The sequence below is a fragment of the Periophthalmus magnuspinnatus genome, chromosome 12, assembly GCF_009829125.3.
Source record: "Periophthalmus magnuspinnatus isolate fPerMag1 chromosome 12, fPerMag1.2.pri, whole genome shotgun sequence".
Lineage (NCBI taxonomy): Eukaryota > Metazoa > Chordata > Actinopteri > Gobiiformes > Gobiidae > Periophthalmus > Periophthalmus magnuspinnatus.
In genome coordinates this window covers 18,384,529-18,405,920 of record NC_047137.1, presented here as the reverse complement: position 1 = coordinate 18,405,920, position 21,392 = coordinate 18,384,529, and the positions used below count along the sequence as shown (strand labels likewise).

General features: G+C 48.0%; 1 protein-coding gene across 2 annotated transcripts; it reads left to right on the top strand.

Annotated features, from left to right (window-relative positions):
- Nucleotides 1–2,699: 2,699 nt before the first annotated feature.
- On the top strand, nucleotides 2,700–20,846 carry ipo8 (importin 8). Of its 2 annotated transcripts, none has more exons than XM_033976349.2 (26): nucleotides 2,700–2,913; nucleotides 4,151–4,232; nucleotides 4,499–4,655; nucleotides 5,569–5,727; nucleotides 6,687–6,843; nucleotides 7,272–7,361; nucleotides 7,471–7,565; nucleotides 8,887–8,971; nucleotides 9,289–9,423; nucleotides 10,166–10,265; nucleotides 11,382–11,458; nucleotides 11,782–11,898; nucleotides 12,489–12,578; nucleotides 13,231–13,396; nucleotides 13,743–13,903; nucleotides 14,270–14,395; nucleotides 14,851–14,917; nucleotides 15,322–15,447; nucleotides 15,550–15,647; nucleotides 16,533–16,628; nucleotides 16,735–16,940; nucleotides 17,826–18,031; nucleotides 18,282–18,355; nucleotides 18,574–18,688; nucleotides 18,851–18,974; nucleotides 19,508–20,846. In XM_033976349.2, coding segments are annotated over exons 1-26 (2,994 nt in total). In that variant the 5' UTR covers nucleotides 2,700–2,829; the 3' UTR covers nucleotides 19,509–20,846. The 2 variants fall into 2 exon arrangements, with proteins under 2 accessions (XP_033832240.1, XP_033832239.1); XM_033976348.2 differs by having other exon boundaries at nucleotides 14,851–14,926.
- The last annotated feature ends 546 nt before the right edge of the window (nucleotides 20,847–21,392 follow it).

Below are 21,392 nucleotides of genomic sequence, written 5' to 3'. Positions count from 1 at the left end.
ATAACTGAGTACAAGTGACGAGAATACGTACTCTGAATACTTTGAGTAACTGTATTCTGTGTTTTATTTAGTGATCTTCAGGACACTGTTACGTTTCTAAAATCAAAGCAGGGGCGGGGCCAGAGGGGGGTTTGAGGGGGCGCCGTCCTCCGGTTTATTTATACAGCAATCAATCAATCAAACTTTATTCGTATATCACTTTACAACAGCAAAAACTGAACCAAAGTGCTTTTCAAGTGCATTAAAATGTAAAATGTACAATGTAAAATATAAAAAACAACAAAAATTCTATATACAAAAAACAACAAACAGTAAAAACGGTCATTAGCTGAAGGCAATCGTGAACAAATGAGTCTTTGGCTTTAAACAGAGACAAAGGAGTGACTGAGCCAAACTCTAGGGCAAAGAGTTCCAAAGTCTGGGACCAGCCACAGAAAATGAACGGTCCCCCCACTGTTTCCTTTTGGTTCTGGGGACGTCCAGCAGGTGGCAGACCGCAGAGCTCTGCTGGGCGTATGAATAAGAAAATTACAGAATAAGAAAGACATTAAAATCGCACAAAAACATAATCACAAATCACTCCCCTACAACGGTCAGTGCTCCCCCGAAGACGTCTGCTCCACGTTCACGTCCAGTTTTCGCTAAAATGTCCAAAATGAGACTTGGATAAAAAGATAATTCCATGTTAGTTTTTTATAAATGACTCCAGGAGCTGACGATGTTTAAACTTTATTAAAACGGCGACTCAAAGATGGTGGAAGGAGGAGAAGGGGGCGCTCTGCTCTTAAACGGCTCTAAACCACAAACATGTCCAAACTGTGGCCCGCGGACCAAATGCGGCCCTCTGACCAGTTTTTCTTGGCCCTCGAGCTTCAGGTGAATTGGCCCGTGTTATTTTAAACGTACTTTTACTGTTTATTTTTGAAAATCTACTTTAACAAGCCCATGTCAAATATTTAATGTGTCCCACTGAGGATGTGAGTGTGAATAGTACACGCTGGAGTACACACTGAAGTACACACTGGAGTACACGGAGTACACGCTGGAGTACACGCTGGAGTACACGCTGGAGTACATACTGAGTACACGCTGGAGTACACGCTGGAGTACACGCTGAGTACACACTGGAGTACACGCTGGAGTACACGCTGGAGTACACGCTGGAGTACACACTGAGTACACGCTGGAGTACACGCTGGAGTACACACTGGAGTACACACTGAGTACACGCTGGAGTACACGCTGGAGTACACGCTGGAGTACACGCTGAGTACACACTGAGTACAAGCTGGAGTACACACTGGAGTACACACTGAGTACACACTGAGTACACACTGAGTACACGCTGGAGTACACACTGGAGTACACGCTGGAGTACACACTGGAGTACACGCTGGAGTACACTGAGTACACGCTGGAGTACACGCTGAGTACACGCTGGAGTACACGCTGGAGTACATACTGAGTACACACTGGAGTACACACTGGAGTACACGCTGGAGTACACTGAGTACACACTGGAGTACACACTGGAGTACACGCTGGAGTACACACTGAGTACACACTGGAGTACACACTGGAGTACACGCTGGAGTACACGCTGGAGTACACACTGGAGTACACACTGAGTACACGCTGGAGTACACACTGGAGTACACGCTGGAGTACACACTGGAGTACACGCTGGAGTACACCGAGTACCCGCTGGAGTACACACTGGAGTACACGCTGGAGTACACACTGGAGTACACGCTGGAGTACACCGAGTACCCGCTGGAGTACACACTGGAGTACATGCTGGAGTACACGCTGGAGTACACACTGGAGTACACGCTGGAGTACACGCTGGAGTACACCGAGTACCCGCTGGAGTACACACTGGAGTACACGCTGGAGTACACTGAGTACACACTGGAGTACACGCTGGAGTACACTGAGTACACACTGGAGTACACGCTGGAGTACACTGAGTACACGCTGGAGTACACACTGGAGTACACGCTGGAGTACACGCTGGAGTACACACTGGAGTACACGCTGGAGTACACCGAGTACCCGCTGGAGTACACACTGGAGTACACGCTGGAGTACACACTGGAGTACACGCTGGAGTACACACTGGAGTACACACTGAGTACACACTTGAGTACACACTGGAGTACACACTGGAGTACACACTGGAGTACACGCTGGAGTACACGCTGGAGTACACACTGGAGTACACGCTGGAGTACACACTGGAGTACACACTGGAGTACACGCTGAGTACTGCATCAAAATAAACTGCACAGAAACAGAGAAAAGTATAAAACTCTCCTGTTGAGATTTTAACGGTGAAACAAACATGAAGCTGTTTTTAATCCTGTGACTCTATAATTTAAACTCGATGTAAAAGTACTTTCAGATGCAGTACTCTGATTGGCCCATGTGTCAGAATACGTCACAGAACACATTTTCCTGCAGTATTCAGTGTTCTGTGACTTTCACAGTTTTGTTCATCTGCACATGTCCAGCCTCGTCCACACGGCGGCGCTCTCGTTCAGAACCGTCGTAAAAGCGCAGTGTTTACTTTGGTTTTGCGTCACTTTGTCCTGCTCAGCGGCACAGAGTCAAGCCCCACAGTCTGCGCAGCTGTTTCCTCTGAACAGTCACACTGCGCCCGTGTCAAATGTGCGTCTGCGCTTTTATTGTGGCGCACGCGGCGGAAGCGTCAGTGCGCAGTGCGTCACAGGCCCGTGCGCCCGGGCCCCGCTGCGCCGCTCCGGAACTGCGCTGCTGCTTATGAATCTGCGGCTAAAAACAGCGCAGGTCCCGCTCCACTGAGGCCCAATGGACCCGAACCGGATCGTACAGGCGCTGAAGGGAACCATCGACCCGAGCCTGCGCCTGGCGGCCGAGAATGAGCTCAACCAGGTGAGCGCGCGGCTCCTGCGGCTCCCGAGGCTCCCGCGGCTCCTGCCTCTCCGTGGAGCGGGTACACGGTGATCCAGAGCGGGCCCGGCTCAAGAACAGAGAGGAGCCGCGGGTAGAGGCTGTGCCCGGGGCCGTGGCGCTGTCCTGAGCCGGGCCGAGCAGAGCCGGGACAGAGCAGGGACGGGGCAGAGAGCCGGGGCAGAGAGCCGGGGCAGAGCCGGGGCAGAGCAGAGAGCCGGGACAGAGCCGGGACAGAGCAGAGAGCCGGGGCAGAGCCGGGGCAGAGCCGGGCGTAAATCGCGCACTAAACAATGGAGAGGCGCAGGTTCGGCCGGTCCCGTCTGAAAACTACTTTGGACCAGTCCTTTAGTCCAGACTTGGGTCCAGTTGTGGTCAGTTGTGTTCAGTTGTGGTCAGTTGTGTTCAGTTGTGGTCAGTTGTGGTCAGTTGTGGTCAGTTGTGTTCAGTTGTGGTCAGTTGTGTTCAGTTGTGTTCAGTTGTGTTCAGTTGTGGTCAGTTGTGGTCAGTTGTGGTCAGTCCGGTCTTTATTCGCCTGAGCTACATTTAGTTGTTATATTTAGTTGGGGTTTATTTTCGTCCCGCTGAGGGGACAGCGGTGATGGGACTTTCGGCTCTTTTATGTGATTCGAGTCTTTTGGATCGGCTCATTTCAAAGAGCCGTTCAGAAAACTGGCTCTTTTACTGTTTATTTATGAGACAATGAGATTTGAACATCAGCATGATCAGAGAGAAACTCAGAGACAGAGAGTGTGTCTGTGAAATAAAATACATCAAACTTTACACTATAATACTACTACTACTACGATTACGACTACTACTACTACTACGACTACTACTACTACGACTACGACTACGACTACGACTACTACTAATAATAATAATGTTTATAATTTGAAGTATTGAGATTTGAAATGGTTTTATAAATTGTTTAATCCTGGTTTAATCCCCAGTTTCTTAAGAAAGGCTTTTATTTGGGTTGATAGTGGCTCAGGTGGTAAAGCAGCCGCCATACTACCAGAGGGTTGGTGGTTCAATCTCAGCTTCAGTCAGTGTGTGTTGTTCTTGAGTCCTTTGGCAAAACACTTCACCTGTTTATGTATGAACGTGGTGTGGTTTATAACTGACCCTCCTCTGACCCTCTCCTCCTCTCCTCCTCTTCTCCTCCTCTGTCTTTTCTTCTCGTCTAACTTTAAATCTGTTTCTCGTTTGTTTTCAGTCGTATAAAATCATAAACTTTGCTCCGACGCTGCTGCAGATCATCGTGTCGGAGCAGGTGGAGTTCCCCGTCCGTCAGGCAGGTGAGGAATTTAACTCTGGCAACAAACCCGGCGTGATGTGCAGTCGTGTCATTGGTGGGATGCGGCTCTGAAGGGGGGAGGGGCTTAGCACAGAGAGCAAAGAGAGGAGAGAGTCTCATGAAACTCTGCCCTCTCTTTGCTGAAATGTTCGTATCATGACGTCACTAGACTTTACACATGTTCCTGCTGATGTTTAAGTTTGTTTATGTTTGTGTTGTTGTTTATGTTTGTGTTGTTGTTTGTGTTGTTGTTGTTGTGGTTGCTAGCGGCGATCTACCTGAAGAACATGGTGAGTCAGTACTGGCAGGACCGCGAGCCCGCCATCGGGGAGGTCGTGTTCCCGTTTAACATCCACGAAAACGACCGACAACAAATCAGAGACAACATCATCGAAGGAATCATCCGCTGCCCGGAATCTATACGGTCTGCTCCTCTCTGCTCCTCTCTGCTCCTCTCTGGTCCTCTCTGCTCCTCCCTGCTCCCCTCTGCTCCCCTCTGCTCCTCTCTGCTCCTCTCTGCTCCTCTCTGCTCCCCTCTGCTCCGCTCTGCTCCTCTCTTCTTCTCTGGCTCTCTGCTCCTCTCTTCTTCTCTGGCTCTCTGCGGCTCTCTCTGTGGCTCTCTTGTCTCTCTCTCTGGCTCTCTCTGGCTCTCTGTGGCTCTCTCTGTGGCTCTCTTGTCTCTCTCTCTGGCTCTCTCTGACTCTCTGTGGCTCACTCTAACTCTCTCTGACTCTCTCTGACTCTCTCTCTGTCTCTCTCTGTGGCTCTCTGTGGCTCTCTCTGGCTCACTCTGGCTCTCTGGCTCACAGGGCTCAGTTGACCATGTGCCTTCGTGCCATCATCTCTCTGTCTCTCTCTGACTCTCTCTGACTCTCTCTGGCTCTCTGTGGCTCTCTGTGGCTCTCTGTGACTCTCTCTGGCTCTCTGTGGCTCTCTCTGGCTCTCTCTGTCTCTCTCTGGCTCTCTCTGTCTCTCTCTGTGGCTCTCTGTGGCTCACTCTGGCTCTCTCTGGCTCACAGGGCTCAGTTGACCATGTGCCTTCGTGCCATCATCTCTCTGACTCTCTCTGTGTCTCTCTGTGGCTCTCTCTGGCTCTCTCTTGTCTCTCTCTGACTCTCTCTCTGTCTCTCTCTGTCTCTCTCTGTCTCTCTCTGTCTCTCTCTGTCTCTCTCTGACTCTCTCTGTGGCTCTCTGTGGCTCTCTCTGGCTCTCTCTTGTCTCTCTCTGACTCTCTCTCTGTCTCTCTCTGTCTCTCTCTGTCTCTCTCTGTCTCTCTCTGACTCTCTCTGTGGCTCTCTGTGGCTCTCTGTGGCTCACTCTGGCTCTCTGGCTCACAGGGCTCAGTTGACCATGTGCCTTCGTGCCATCATCCGTCACGACTTCCCGGGGCGGTGGCCGGGTGTGGTGGACAAACTGCAGGTGTACCTCCGGGCGCAGAACAGCAGCGGCTGGTACGGCGCTCTGCTCGCGCTCTACCAGCTCGTCAAGACGTACGAGTGAGTGCCGCCGTTTCACTTCAACATCAGTCTGTGTATTTCCGGGTTTGTGAAGTTGTAGACTACAGTTTTGTATCATGTTTTTGTGTATTTATGGAGGAGCGTGGGTGATGTGGGCCTGTGGGCGGAGCCTCGTACTGAGTCGTACATTTAACAGTAACGAGGGTTTGGGCCTGTATTTCAAAACTAAAGAACAGACTTTAGTATCGACACCTCGAACAATGAGTCTAGTGTCCAGACTAGTGTGTCGAATAGTGTCTGATTGTTGATTATTGTGTTGACATGTTTGTGTTTATGTTTGTGTGTTGGTGTTTGTGTTGACGTGTTTGTTTTTGTGTTGACGTGTTTGTGTGTTGATGTTTGTGCTGATGTTTGTCTGTTTGTGTTTGTGTTGATGTTTGTGTGTTGGTGTTTGTGTTGACGTGTTTGTTTTTGTGTTGACGTGTTTGTGTGTTGATGTTTGTGCCTTTGTGTTGATGTTTGTGTTGATGTTTGTGTGTTTGTGTTGATGTTTGTGTTAATGTTTGTGTTGACGTGTTTGTGTTGATGTTTGTGTGTTTATGTTTGTGTTGACGTGTTGATGTTGTGTTTGTGTTGATGTTTGTGTGTTTGTGTTTGTGTTGATGTTTGTGTTTGTGTTGATATTTGTGTTTGTGTTGATGTTGTGTTTGTGTTGATGTTTGTGTGTTTGTGTTGATGTTTGTGTTAATGTTTGTGTTGACGTGTTTGTGTTGATGTTTGTGTGTTTATGTTTGTGTTGACGTGTTGATGTTGTGTTTGTGTTGATGTTTGTGTGTTTGTGTTGATGTTTGTGTTAATGTTTGTGTTGACGTGTTTGTGTTGATGTTTGTGTGTTTGTGTTTGTGTTGATATTTGTGTTTGTGTTGATGTTTGTGTTTTTGTGTTGATATTTGTGTTTGTATTGATGTTTGTGTGTTTGTGCGTTTGTGTTTGTGTAGATACAGAAAGGCGGAGGAGCGTGAGCCGCTCCTCGTGGCCATGACGGTGTTTCTTCCTCGGGTGCAGCAGCTCCTCGCTCAGCTCCTCCCCGACTCCACCATCTTCTCTGTGCTCATCCAGAAACAAGTGCTCAAGATCTTCTACTCACTCGTACAGGTACTACTACTACTACTACTACTACTGTTACTACTACTACTACTACTACTACTACTACTACTACTACTACTACTGACACTACTACTGCTACTAGTTTAGATAAATACTTTGTTTCCTAGTACTTTCTTCTGTATAAATAGTAGTTTTTGCGTGAGTTATCGATCGGCTAGTCGACTTTTAAAATATTGTGTGTAGTGTGCACTACACTGTGTATCTACAGTACTCTCTGTGTGTATTCTATGTAGTACTCTGTGTACTTTGTGTATCTGCAGTACTCTCTGTGTGTATTCTATGTAGTACTCTGTGTACTTTGTGTATCTGCAGTACTCTCTGTGTGTATTCTGTGTAGTACTCTGTGTACTTTGTGTATCTGCAGTACTCTCTGTGTGTATTCTGTGTAGTACTCTGTGTACTTTGTGTATCTGCAGTACTCGCTCCCTCTGAGGCTCATCGACAACACAGTGATGACGCAGTGGATGGAAGTGTTCAGACAGATCATGGACCGAGACGTGCCTGCGGTAAGACCTGGTCTGGAACTGGTCTAGTCCTGGTCTAGTCCTGGTCTAGTCCTGGTCTAGACCTGGTCTAGACCCTGGTCTAGTCCTGGTTTTTGGTTGTGATTCACAGGAGACTTTGGAGGTGGACGAGGACGACCGGCCGGAGCTCGCCTGGTGGAAGTGCAAGAAATGGGCCATGAGGATCATAACCAGACTCTTTGAACGGTACTGGACCCACCCTCCACTGAGACTGACTTAGTCCTGGTTCAGTCCTGGTTCAGTCCTGGTTTAGTCCTGGTTCAGTCCTGGTTTAGTCCTGGTTCAGTCCTGGTTTAGTCCTGGTTTAGTCCTGGTTTAGTCCTGGTTCAGTCCTGGTTTAGTCCTGGTTTAGTCCTGTTTAGTTCTGGTTAAGATTTACTAAAAGAACTGAAACACAGCAAAAAAGTAAAAGGGGCAGTCGGGAGAGAAACAACCAAATGCTAACGGCTAACTGCTAGCTCGTAAACAGTGCGTTACTATGGCAACGCAGCACTTATTTGCTGTAAAAGCGACACAGCCCAGAACCAGGAGAAGAGACGACTGCATTATATTAAAGGTCCGACACAAAGCTGACTCTGACGGCAAAAGAAAAATAAAACCCGTCAACTGGACAAAACGTTTTCGGCGTCTGAAGGCAGGAGACAACTAAACTGAAACTGAAAACATCCATTGTGTACAGACTCCGTGGGCTCGGTCTGTTGTGCGACCCTAAGTTTCACGGTGCCCGAGTCCGACTTAGCGTAGTCATTCAAGCCATTAATGAGTGATTTCACACCTATTGGCGTCCTGACTTGGGCTATTGTTCTCTTTGTTTCCTTTGTTCGCTTTGGGTCTGAGGATGGAGTTATAGTTTGGGGATAGATGATGTCACAGGCTCCATTTCTGTTTGAGGAAGGACCGTCTTTCCTAGTAAAAATCTTGTCTTTAACCTCCTGAGACCCGAGCTTTAATCAAATCAAATAATAAAAAAATAAGTAAATAAAATAAAAAAACCTAATAAAAATACAAAAAAAATAATAAAAACAAATAAAAAATAAAATAATAAAATAAAAATAATAAAATAAAATAAATAAATAAATAAATAAACAAAATAAATAAATATTCTAAACTCTTAGAAATATTCAAAATTGAACATGTTCTTGTTGCTGTTCTTCTAAAAATTTGCACTGTGGCCTAAACAATCCAAAATGTGTTGTCCACAGATGAGGACACCAGGACTCAGGAGGTTAAAATATTTGTAGGTTTGAAATAGACCAGAATCTCAAACTGTCTGAAAATTCTCCGACGCTTTTGTGACGTCGCTTTTCACTTTGTTTCCCCACATCAGTCGCGGTAGAAGCAGCAAAGTTGGAATGTTTTCAGTTTGAGAGAAGAGCTCGGGCTAATTCTGCAGGGTTTGTGCGTTAAACGTGTGTGAATGAAACAAAACACACAACTCCAGGTCTGTGTGTGACGAGGAAAAGGCGCAGAATGGGGCTTTAAAGCATTGTGTGTGTTTGTGCCGCAGATACGGGAGTCCAGGGAATGTGACTAAAGAGTACGCCGAGTTCGCCGACTTCTTCCTGAAAACGTACGCTGTGGGTCTGCAACAGGTAAGCTAACCCGCTAGCATACTTTCAACAGCCTCGCTCCTGATTGGCTCTTTTGTTGCTATGATATGCGCTCTAAATTCGCCTCGATGAGCTTCACTTGGAGCTGAAGCTGTGGGTAACGTCACACACTCAGTCGCTTCTTTATACAGTCTGTGAACCGGACGCACAAACAGGAGGAGGTGTCTGGGGAGGGGGAGGTCTGCGCCTCTCGCTCAGACCTGCTCGTTCGCTTGTTATTGTTTTGTCTGCTGGTGTCAGACACATTTGACCTGATAAACTGAAACCTAAACTCTCTTAAACGTGCGGTTGTGTGTCAGACGCTGCTGAAGGTGGTGGATCAGTATCGACAGAAGCAGTACGTCACGCCACGAGTCCTACAGCAGTGTCTCCTGTACCTCAGCCAAGGCCTGTCGCACTCGCTCACCTGGAAACACCTGAAGCCACACATACAGGTAACACACACACACACAGACACACACCTGGAAACACCTGAAGCCACACATACAGGTAACACACACACATACAGGTAACACACACACACACACACCTGGAAACACCTGAAGCCACACATACAGGTAACACACACACATACAGGTAACACACACACCTGGAAACACACATACAGGTAACACACACACACACACACACCTGGAAACACCTGAAGCCACACATACAGGTAACACACACACATACAGGTAACACACACACCTGGAAACACACATACAGGTAACACACACACATACAGGTAACACACACACACACACACACCTGGAAACACCTGAAGCCACACATACAGGTAACACACACACACACACACACCTGGAAACACCTGAAGCCACACATACAGGTAACACACACACACACACACACACCTGGAAACACCTGAAGCCACACATACAGGTAACACACACACACACACACACCTGGAAACACCTGAAGCCACACATACAGGTAACACACACACCTGGAAACACACATACAGGTAACACACACACATATACAGGTAACACACACACATACAGGTAACACACATGAACTGAATTGTGCCCCTGCTCACTTCCTGTCTGTGATGCTAGCGTTAGCGTGTTAGCTGTGGCTAGCGTTAGCGTGTTAGCTGTGGCTAGCGTTAGCGTGTTAGCTGTGGCTAGCGTTAGCGTGTTAGCTGTGTTTAAATTGGTCTTTGTCTCTGTCCAGATCCTGAACCAGGAGGTGATCTTCCCTCTGATGTGCTACAAAGACGAGGACGACAAACTGTGGCAGGAGGATCCCTACGAGTATATACGCATGAAGTTTAGTGAGTACTACTACTACTACTACTACTACTGCAACATATACGCATGAAGTTTAGTGAGTACTACTACTACTACTACTACTACTACTACTACTACTACTACTACTACTACTACTACTGCGACATATACGCATGAAGTTTAGTGAGTACTACTACTACTGCAGCATATACGCATGAAGTTTAGTGAGTACTACTACTACTGCAGTATATACGCATGAAGTTTAGTGAGTACTACTACTACTGCAGCATATACGCATGAAGTTTAGTGAGTACTACTACTACTGCAGTATATACGCATGAAGTTTAGTGAGTACTACTACTACTACTACTGCTACTGCTACTATTACTACTACTTCTATCAGCCCCACTGCTCATTATGTGTGTCAGACTCAAGGCTCAGGGGCCAAGACACATAATTTTATGACGTGAGAAGGTAAATTAAAAGGTAAATTAAAAGGTAAATTAAAAGGTAAATTAAAAGGCACGACTGTCATTTTAAAATAAGTCTGTGCTGCTTTAATATTTGCACTGACAATAAACTAATGAGATTTTCCCAACAAGTGGAACTGAAAAATATTTACAAAGAATAATCCCAAAAAGTTCAGGAAGAGGAAAATTGTTGGCGTGGAAGGAAGTTTCAAGAAAGACGCTAAAGTCGAATACAAGTTTGTGCTTCAAGGAGACAAACCTGTGCGTTTTGTGTTATGAAGCGGGTCGGTTGTGTAGAGTACAATCTATGTCGACATTTTGACACCAAGCACGGAGCTAAGTGTGCAAATGTTAAACTTCAAGAAAAACAACATTGTCCAATAATTAAAAGTCTGTAAAAGTCTGTTTTTGAAGCAGAGTTGAAGGTCTGTGAGGAGTGTGTCCAGATACACACTTTAAAAATGTCAGTTTATCAGGGGATACGCAGTTACACAGACATGTCAAATTAGCAACGTGAATAAGTAATAAATACAAAAAGAGTAATTTAGCAAGTAGTTACATTTATTTTAGTGACATTTATCCTGCCGCACAGTCACATCTGGCTCTTGATGGCGCCGTTTTACTGATGTGGCCCTCGGTGAAAATGACTTTGACGCCCCTGGTCTTTGTACTTTGTGCTTTTCTCTTCAGACCTGTACGATGACCACGCCCTCCCTGCCACGGCGGCCCAGGGTCTGCTGTGTAAAGCCGCCCGCAAACGCAAAGAGGTGAGACGCACGACGGTCTACTGTGCTCCGCCCACTGATGTGACGATGCAACATGTCAAACTCCACTTTGACACTAAAGACTCGATACTGATCCTGATACGACAATGAAAATAAAAACATACACATCTGATACTACAGCACGGTCTGAAAATAACACAGATTTACTTTAAACACAAACAAAATACCCCCCGAAAAATATCCAAATGTGTTTTATATCTGTTTTTATTATTTAAAGTAACTACAAAACAGCCTTGGAGCAGAAATGATCATATTTCTACGATAAATTCATCAGATCTCATTGTGTTTTATTTTATTTCGCGCAGGTTCTTCCTCAGATGATGGAGTTCTGTCACCAGACGCTCATGGACCCCTCCGCTGACCCCCGCAGGAAGGACGGAGCGCTGCACTGTGTGGGGACTCTGGCCGAGCTCCTCCTGAAGGTACAGCGCCCCCTGCAGTCCAGCCCCCCACACTGTTTACATCATGTCAGACTCGAGTTAAAGTCTAGAACGTGTTTATTTCATGATGTTTGTGTTTTTATCTGCTCTCCTCGCTGTCACGTGTCAGAGACGAGGTTTAGCGTCGCTAGATGTTCACCAGAACCGCACACGTTCACAAATCTCAACTGAGAGCGTGTTAGCCGTTAGCTCAAATGACACTTTTATGCTAATTATGGGCTAAAATCAAAAGACCCCGAAAGGTTTACACATTCAGAGACTTTTTAAACGAGGGTCTGACCTTAATGTTTTTGAGATTTATGAGGGCTAATGCTAACGCTAACAGCTATAGGAAAAAAATACAGGGAACGAGTTGCTAAATGGACGATAGCATTAGCATCGAACGCCTCGTCTACTAATTACGCGTCTATGTCCGGGTCCAAAAAGGAAGTCAAATTATAACAAAACTAGGACAAAACTAGGCATTGTTTTTGTAAAATTGTAAATGTAAAAATGTTAACTATGTTTTGGTGAAAAAGTGGTAAATTTAAAGCCTGTTTTTGAGTTTAACCCTTTGTCGTCTGGCCCCACAGAAGCGGGCGTACAGGGAGCAGATGGAGATGATGTTACAGAACTACGTGTTCCCGCTGCTCAACTCTCCGCTGGGATATCTGCGCGCGAGAGTGAGTTTGAACCGGATCTGTTCTACAAAATGTTCAGACGTTTCTCCATATTCTAGTCGTTTCTTTTCATTGAGCCTCTGAAATTGTATTTGGAGTGATTCACGTTTGACTAATCTTTAATCGACTATTTTCAAGACGCCATTTTCTCCATTTTGTTTTCATAGGATTCAGGATCTGATTATAAACTTGTTGTCTTTGAAAGTTGTGAAAGACGCTCACAAACTCGGCACAGAATAATTACAATCCATTTATAAGACGTAAGAATCAGGGACGTCACCTTTTAAAGCCACAGTATGTCACTTTTACCCCAAAATAGATTGAAATAAGAGCTTTTTAAAACAATTTTGGGTCATGTTTATCGCACTGAAAAACCTGCGTCCTTACTCTGAGCGGGCTCGCATCTCCACAAACCTGACTCTTATTTGGCCTACTGCTTGTTTCCATGGAGATGTTGTTCCTTTGCGTGTAATATTCCACAGTACGACATAAAACGCGTCTACCTGCATGGAGAATGTTCTGAAGTATAGTTTTAATTTTTTATCTCCGTGGAAACATTCAGGTGACGAGCCGCTTCCAGAAAGTTCCATACTGTATCTTTAAATTGAAGGTGGGTGACATTGACTAACATAAGTCTCTTTTTGCCTTGTGTCAGTCGTGCTGGGTGCTCCACTGCTTCAGCCCGCTGCGTTTCCATGACGAGCAGGTGCTCCGTGGAGCGGTGGAGCTGGTGAAGCAGGACCTGGTGGAGGACAAGGAGATGCCCGTGAAGGTGGAGGCGGCCATCGCTCTGCAGACGCTCGTGTCCAACCAACAGCAAGGTGAGACCGCACGAGGACCACACAGGGACCACACGAGCGACCGCACGAGGACCACACAAGGGACCCGACAAACCTGATGTGATTGTGTTGTGATAGTGCTCTGAAAGAGGAGGGACTTAGCAAAGAGAGCAAAGGGAGGGGAGACTCTTATAAACATGTTACAGGTTGTTTTGGGTAAATTTAGTATTTTCAAAACAAACAAAGGAAACATGGATCTAAATGTGTGATATGTTACAGTTAATCCCACAGAAGTAAATGTTCCTCTTTAAAGTTTTATTCCAGTACATCTGCTGTTGTGTTTCTTTCATCGTGTTTCGTGTTTTACGTTTCGTCTTTCGTGTTTCAGCCAAAGTGCACATTCGCCCGTTCATTCGTCCGGTGATGCAGGAGCTGCTTCACGTCGTCAGGGAAACGGAGAACGACGACCTCACCAACGTCATCCAGAAACTCATCTGTGAATACAACCAGGAAGTGTCCGCCATCGCCGTGGAGATGACACGCAACCTGGTACTGCTAATAGTACTACTACTAGTACTACTACTACTACTACTACTACTGCTATTGCTACAACAACTCTTTTACTTTAAAAATAAAAAAATATTCCAATAAAAACATTTTAAACTTTATTTTACCCTGTCCCCCCTCTCTCCCCGTCATCTCACGCACCGTCTCTCCTCTCCTTTCCTTTCTGTTCTCTTCTCCCTCTCTCCTCCTCCCCTCCTCATCTCCCCCTCTCCTCCTCCTCTCCCCCTCTTCTCCCCTCCTCCTCCTCTCTCCCCCTCTCCTCCCCTCCTCCTCCTCATCTCCCTCTCCTCTCCTCCTCCTCCCCTCTCCTCCCCTCTCCTCCTCTCCTCCTCCTCTCCTCCTCCTCAGGCTGAGATCTTCACTCGTGTTCTTCAGAGTGATGAGTACGAGGAGAGTGAGGATAAGACGGTGATGGCTCTGGGTCTGCTCAGCACCATGGACACAATCCTGACCGTGATGGAGAATCACTCTGAGGTATCGAGAATCACACACAAATCGATACCCCGCCCGTGTTGTGTTCACACCCGTGTTGTGTTCACACCGTGTTGTGTTCACACCCGTGTTGTGTTCACACCCGTGTTGTGTTGGTTCACACCCGTGTTGCGTTCACACCCGTGTTGCGTTCACACCCGTGTTGCGTTCACACCCGTGTTGTGTTGTGTTCACACCTGTGTTGTGTTCACACCCGTGTTGTGTTCACACCCGTGTTGTGTTCACACCCGTGTTGGTTCACACCTGTGTTGGTTCACACCTGTGTTGGTTCACACCCGTGTTGGTTCACACCCGTGTTGTGTTCACACCCGTGTTGGTTCACACCTGTGTTGGTTCACACCTGTGTTGTGTTCACACCCGTGTTGGTTCACACCTGTGTTGGTTCACACCCGTGTTGGTTCACACCCGTGTTGGTTCACACCTGTGTTGTGTTCCAGATCACGCAGCAGTTGGAGGCCATCTGTCTGCAGGTGATTGGTCTGGTGCTGCAGAAGCCCGTCATAGGTATGGCAGGTGTGTTTAACCCTCCACCTCCTCCCTCTCTCCTCTTTGTCTCTCTCTGTACTTCTCTCTTTCTCCTCCCTCTCTCTGTACTTCTCTCTTTCTCCTCCCTCTCTCTGTACTTCTCTTTCTCCTCCTCTCTCTCTGTACTTCTCTCTTTCTCCTCCTCTCTGTACTTCTCTCTTTCTCCTCCCTCTCTCTCTGTACTTCTCTTTCTCCTCCTCTCTCTGCCTCTTACATTTGTTTTTTGTTGACTTTTATGTAAAACACAAGTTGTTTTAAATGTGCTATAGAAATAAACTTGAATCTGTCGCTCTCTCTGTCCTCCTCTCTCCTCCTGTCTCTCCTCCTCTCTTCACTCTGTTATTACTCCTCCTCTTCTTACTCCTGTGCTCCTCCTGGTGCAGAGTTCTATGAGGAGATCCTGTCCCTGGCGTTCGGTCTGACGTGTCAGAACATCTCCCCTCAGATGTGGCAGGTTCTGGGGGCTTTGTACCAGGTGTTCCAGCACGACTGCTTCGACTACTTCACCGGTAATAATACTACTACTACACAGTACTAGTGTTTTTACTTCTCCTGAGGTTCTCCTGAGGTTCTCCTGAGGTTGTGGGTTTGATTCCTGCTCTCTCTTCCAGACATGATGCCTCTGTTGCATAACTACGTGACGGTGGACACAGACATGCTCCTGTCCAACCCCAAACACCTGGAGGTCATCTACAGCATGTGCAAGAAGGTACCACCCCCGTCCACCAGGGGGCGCTCACTCTGGGGCTCGTCTCACTCATTTACACTTTAAACGCTTTTACCATGGAACTGTATTAAAGCTCCACTGAGAAACATTTCTGCCAGTGAATATGCCTACAGCCCCAGTTTAGTCCTGGTCCAGTCCCGGTCCAGTCCTGGTTTAGTCCTGGTCCAGTCCCGGTCCAGTCCTGTTTTAGTCCTGGTCCAGTCCTGGTCCAGTCCTGGTCCAGTCCTGGTCCAGTCCCGGTCCAGTCCCGGTCCAGTCCCGGTCCAGTCCTGGTCCAGTCCCGGTCCAGTCCCGTTTTAGTCCTGTTTTAGTCCCGGTCCAGTCCCAGTCCAGTCCCGGTCCAGTCCCGGTCCAGTCCTGGTCCAGTCCCGGTCCAGTCCCGTTTTAGTCCTGGTTTAGTCCTGCTCCAGTCCTAGTTTAGTCCTGCTCCAGTCCTGGTTTAGTCCTGTTTTAGTCCTGGTTTAGTCCTGTTTTAGTCCTGGTCCAGTCCCGGTCCAGTCCCGGTCCAGTCCCGGTCCAGTCCTAGTCCAGTCCCGGTCCAGTCCCGGTCCAGTCCCGTTTTAGTCCTAGTTTAGTCCTGCTCCAGTCCTGTTTTAGTCCTGGTTTAGTCCTGTTTTAGTCCTGGTCCAGTCCCGGTCCAGTCCTGTTTTAGTCCTGTTTTAGTCCTGGTCCAGTCCCGGTCCAGTCCCGGTCCAGTCCTGCTTTAGTCCTGCTTTAGTCCTGTTTTAGTCCTGTTTTAGTCCTGTTTTAGTCCTGGTTCAGTCCTGGTCCAGTCCTGGTTCAGTCCCGGTCCAGTCCCGGTCCAGTCCCGGTCCAGTCCCGGTCCAGTCCCGGTCCAGTCCTGGTTGAGTTCTGTGTGTTCTTCAGGTTCTCTCGTCTGACTGTGGGGAGGACGCCGAGTGTCACGCGGCGAAACTCTTAGAGGTGATAATCCTCCAGTGCAGAGGCCGAGGCATCGACCAGGTCAGAGTTTACTCCTCCTCCCTCTGTCCTCCTGTGCACCTCCTCCTCCCTCTGTCCTCCTCTCTGTGTTCTTGTATTCTAACCCGGATGCCCTCCCGCCCCTCAGGTGGTCCCGGTGTTCGTGCACACGGCTCTGGAGCGGTTGATGCGTGGGGTGAAGACGTCGGAGCTGAGGACCATGTGTCTGCAGGTCGCCATAGCGGCGATGTGGTACAGCCCCGCCCTCCTCCTCCACACGCTGGACTCAGGCCCCCAGCCCCTGACCGCACACTTCATCAACCAGTGGATCAACGACACGGAGTACTTCCTCGGGTCAGTCCTGGTTCAGTCCTGCTTTAGTCCTGCTTTAGTCCTGCTTTAGTCCTGGTTTAGTCTTGGTTTAGTCCTGGTTCAGTCCTGGTTTAGTCCTGGTTTAGTCTTGGTTTAGTCCTGGTTCAGTCCTGGTTTAGTCCTGGTTTAGACCTGGTTCAGTCCTGGTTTAGACCTGGTTCAGTCCTGCTTTAGTCCTGCTTTAGTCCTGCTTTAGTCCTGGTTTAGTCTTGGTTTAGTCCTGGTTCAGTCCTGGTTTAGTCCTGGTTTAGACCTGGTTCAGTCCTGGTTTAGTCCTGGTTTAGTCCTGGATTAGTCCTGGTTTAGACCTGGTTTAGACCTGGTTTAGTCCTGGTTTAGACCTGGTTTAGTCCTGGTTTAGTCCTGGTTTAGACCTGGTTTAGTCCTGGTTTAGTCCTGGATTAGTCCTGGTTTAGACCTGGTTTAGTCCTGGTTTAGACCTGGTTTAGTCCTGGTTTAGACCTGGTCCAGTCCTGGTCCGGCCCTGGTCCGGTCCTGGTCCGGCCCTGGTCCGGTCCTGGTCCGGTCCTGGTCCGGCCCTGGTCCGGTCCTGGTCCGGTCCTGGTCCGGCCCTGGTCCAGCCCTGGTCCAGTCCTGGTCCAGTCCTGGTCCAGTCCTGGTTCAGTCCTGGTCCAGTCCTGGTCCAGTCCTGGTCCAGTCCTGGTTCAGTCCGGCTCAGTCCTGGTCCTGGTCCAGTCCTGGTCCAGTCCGGCTCAGTCCTGGTCCAGTCCTGGTCCTGGTCCAGTCCGGCTCAGTCCTGGTCCTGGTCCAGTCCTGGTCCAGTCGTGGTCCAGTCCTGGTCCAGTCCTGGTCCAGTCCTGGTCCAGTCCTGGTCCAGTCCGGCTCAGTCCTGGTTCTTGTGTCCAGTCTTCATGATCGTAAACTGTGCATCCTGGGCCTGTGTGTCCTGATGGAGCTGCCCACCAGACCCGCGGCGCTGGAGGCTGTGGCGGCTCAGATCTTACCCTCCGTCCTGCTCCTTTTTCTGGGTTTAAAACATCTGTACGCCTCCCGCCTCCTCCACAAACCCCCCCTGCAGCCGAGAGGGAGCACCCAGGACGAGGACCACAACGGTGAGGCGCTCAGAGGGAACTTTCATATGTATTTGTATATAAATCTATGGGAAAGTCACTGTTTTGGATAGAAATCTTTAAATACAAATGATGAACCTCACAAAGTCTTGGTTCAGGCCTGATCTGGTCCTGGTCTGGTCCTGATCTGGTCCTGGTCTGGTCCTGGTCTGGTCCTGGTCTGGTCCTGGTCTGGTCCTGGTCTGGTTCTGGTCTAGTCTTGGTCTAACTCCTGTTTTTGGTCCTGGTCCAGAGGAGATCCCAAGTGACGAGGACGAAGTCTCTGAACCACAGCTCAGCGGAACCACAGAGGAGACGGAGGACGAGGTAAGAACTAGACCTGGTTTAGTCCTGGTTTAGTCCTGGTTTAGGCCTGGTTTAGTCCTGGTTTAGTCCTGGTTTAGTCCTGGTTTAGTCCTGGTTCAGTCCTGGTTTAGGCCTGGTTTAGGCCTGGTTTAGTCCTGGTTTAGTCCTGGTTTAGTCCTGGTCCAGTCCTGGTTCAGTCCTGGGTCAGTCCTGGTTCAGTCCTGGTCTTGGTCTTGCAGGAGGACTTCTGGGAGGAGGACTGTTTCGCTGGGACTCTGTTGGAGGAGTACTCGACTCCTCTGGACTATGACAATGCAGAGGATGAATACACGTACTTCACCAACGCCCTGCTCCGTGAGAATCCTCTACACCTCTGCCCCTCCTCTGCATCACCTCCTCCTCTACACCTCTGTCCCTTCTCTGCACCACCCTCCTCCTCTGCACCTCTGTCCCTCCTCTGCACCTCTGTCCCTCCTCTGCATCATTATTTGACGTGTTTTGTTTGTTTTTCCTCAGGGGTCCAGAACACAGACACATCCTGGTACCAGCGGCTCACAGCGCCACTTAGTGACGACCAGAAGAAACAACTACAGGAAATATACGGCATCGCACAGCAGAGGAAGGCGGCCAAAGGACAATGGTACAGTCCTGGTTTAGTCCTGGTTTAGTCCTGGTTTAGTCCTGGTACAGTCCTGGTTTAGTCCTGGTTTAGTCCTGGTTTAGTCCTGGTACAGTCCTGGTTTAGTCCTGGTTCAGTCCTGGTTTAGTCCTGGTTTAGTCCTGGTTTAGTCCTGGTTTAGTCCTGTTTAGTCCTGGTTTAGTCCTGGTTTAGTCCTGGTTTAGTCCTGGTTTAGTCCTGCTTTAGTCCTGCTTTAGTCCTGGTTTAGTCCTGGTTTAGTCCTGGTTTAGTCCTGGTTTAGTCCTGTTTAGTCCTGCTTTAGTCCTGGTTTAGTCCTGTTTAGTCCTGGTTTAGTCCTGGTTTAGTCCTGGTTTAGTCCTGGTCTAGTCCTGGTCTAGTCCTGGTCTAGTCCCGGTTCAGTCCCGGTTCAGTCCCGGTTCAGTCCCGGTTTAGTCCTGGTTCAGTCCTGGTTCAGTCCTGGTTTAGTCCTGCTTTAGTCCTGGTTCAGTCCTGGTTCAGTCCTGGTTTAGTCCTAAACCCTGTTTCCTCTCCAGAGGCCGGACCCTGCGCTGGAGCAGCTCTGAGTGATGTGGGTCAAACTCAAACTGAGGGACTGCCTTTGTGCCATCGAGCAACGCTGGACACCTCCAGGTTTCACTCACCTGGAATCACCTCTGGGACAAAAACTGGAATCTCTCCCAGACTGGAGTCATATTTGAACACATCGCCAACGAAACAACTCTCACATGAGTTTAAAAAAGCGTATACTTCAGAATATTCATTTGGTTTGAAACTTTACGAAACTAAAACGTAGACGTAGGAATTTGTCCCGCCGCCGTCGAACTTTGTGCTGGTTTTTGTTTCAGTGATCAGACTCATTCAGGGCGCTCTGGTCGTTATTACGTTAACGGGAAAGTTCCACAGTATTGAGACTTTGCAGTGATGTCACGCTGGGGGGGTGTTCTGCATGTGTATCTATGACGGAATGTTGAGCTGTTACCGTGGCGACACGTTGTTTTACAGAAACAAACACAGACCGATAAGTTTGTAGATTGTCTGAAAACTCAAACTTTAAAATCAAACTCCTTTTTAAATCCATTTTGTATTTTTTCACAAAAAGTTGAGACAAACTGAAAAACTGTTGGCTAATGCTAACGCTAATGCTAATGCTAATGCTAACTAGCTTGTGACTGTAATGTTGTTTGAGAGAGAGAGACTTGTTTAACAGCACAGATCAGCTCACCTGTTGGAGTTTAGATGAGTCGGCTCTTTACGGTGTCGGATTAAAGTTTAACAGATCTTCAGACAGAGCAGTGCCTACAGTTAGCATCACACGCCCAGAGAACGTGACGTCAGCAGCAAAGGATCAAGAGCATTAAACTTCACTTCCAGGTGTGGGACATTAAAAAAAAGAGAAAAGAGCCAATTTGGAAAAGAACCGTGTCGTCATCTGGACTGACACTAAACCAAAAGAGATTTTATAATGAAGACAACGCGTTTATTAAAGTGGGACTAAACTCCGCCCACATCCACGACTCAAACAGAGCTGCTAAACTGGGCGGAGCCTCGAGGACTAAAGGGATGGGGGCGGGGTCTGGATACATGAGCAGTGTGATTGGTCTAACAGGTGTCCACACTTCAAACTCCGCCCCCCACAGCCACACGTTCGTATAAGAAACACCCGGCTTAATCGGGGCAGTCATGTGTGGTGTCATGTAGTACTTGACAGTGCAGAGGCCACTGGAGAAATCTGCAAATTTACTCAGTTTGGAATAAAGTCGCCAAAAAATAACTAGGAACAGAAGGTAAAACTTTTAAAAACAGTTTGATGAATTCAATGTTGAGTTCCACTTTAGATTTTTATCAGTCACTTTATTTGTCGGCGTCCAAAAGTCTTCGTCTTCGTCTTCGTCGCCGTATTTCAGCCTTTAATTTAAAAAATCTGAATGGACAAATCATATTAAAGCTGCCATCTGTAATTAGACCTGCCGCCCCGCTGTATTCTCACATGTCACCACTAGATGCTGCCTGTGTTACTGCTGACAGAGGAGAGAGCACAGGAGGGGGAGGGGCTCAGGGGAGGGGAGGGGCCAGGGGAGGGAGGGGCCAGGGGAGGGAGGGGCCAGGGGAGGGAGGGGCTCAGGTGAGGGGAGGAGCCAGGTGAAGGGAGGAGCCAGGTGAGGGGAGGGGCCAGAGCATCGTTACCTGCTCATATATCGAAACTAGATGCTCCTTTATTAGAATCTGATTTTCGATCCTTTTGACAAACATAAAACAGATGGAGCTTTAAATAAAAATAACTCGTCGACTCCTCAAACACTGGTCAGTTCTCGGGCTGACGCCCGTTTCCACGTGAACCAAACCATTCGACCCTGAAAAGTTCCAGATGAATATTCTGAAGTGTATTTGGCGACGTTTCGACCAGCATTTTGTGAGACT

What these genes read in the sequence shown, in the direction of transcription:
- ipo8 (XM_033976348.2), top strand. Translation starts at nt 2,830, where the DNA reads ATGGACCCGAACCGGATCGTACAGGCGCTGAAGGGAACCATCGACCCG. An exon ending in ATAACCAGACTCTTTGAACG is followed by an intron (nt 7,566 to 8,886) that starts GTACTGGACCCA and finishes TTTGTGCCGCAG; the next exon opens with ATACGGGAGTCCAGGGAATG. An exon ending in GCCCGTCATAGGTATGGCAG is followed by an intron (nt 14,927 to 15,321) that starts GTGTGTTTAACC and finishes CTCCTGGTGCAG; the next exon opens with AGTTCTATGAGGAGATCCTG.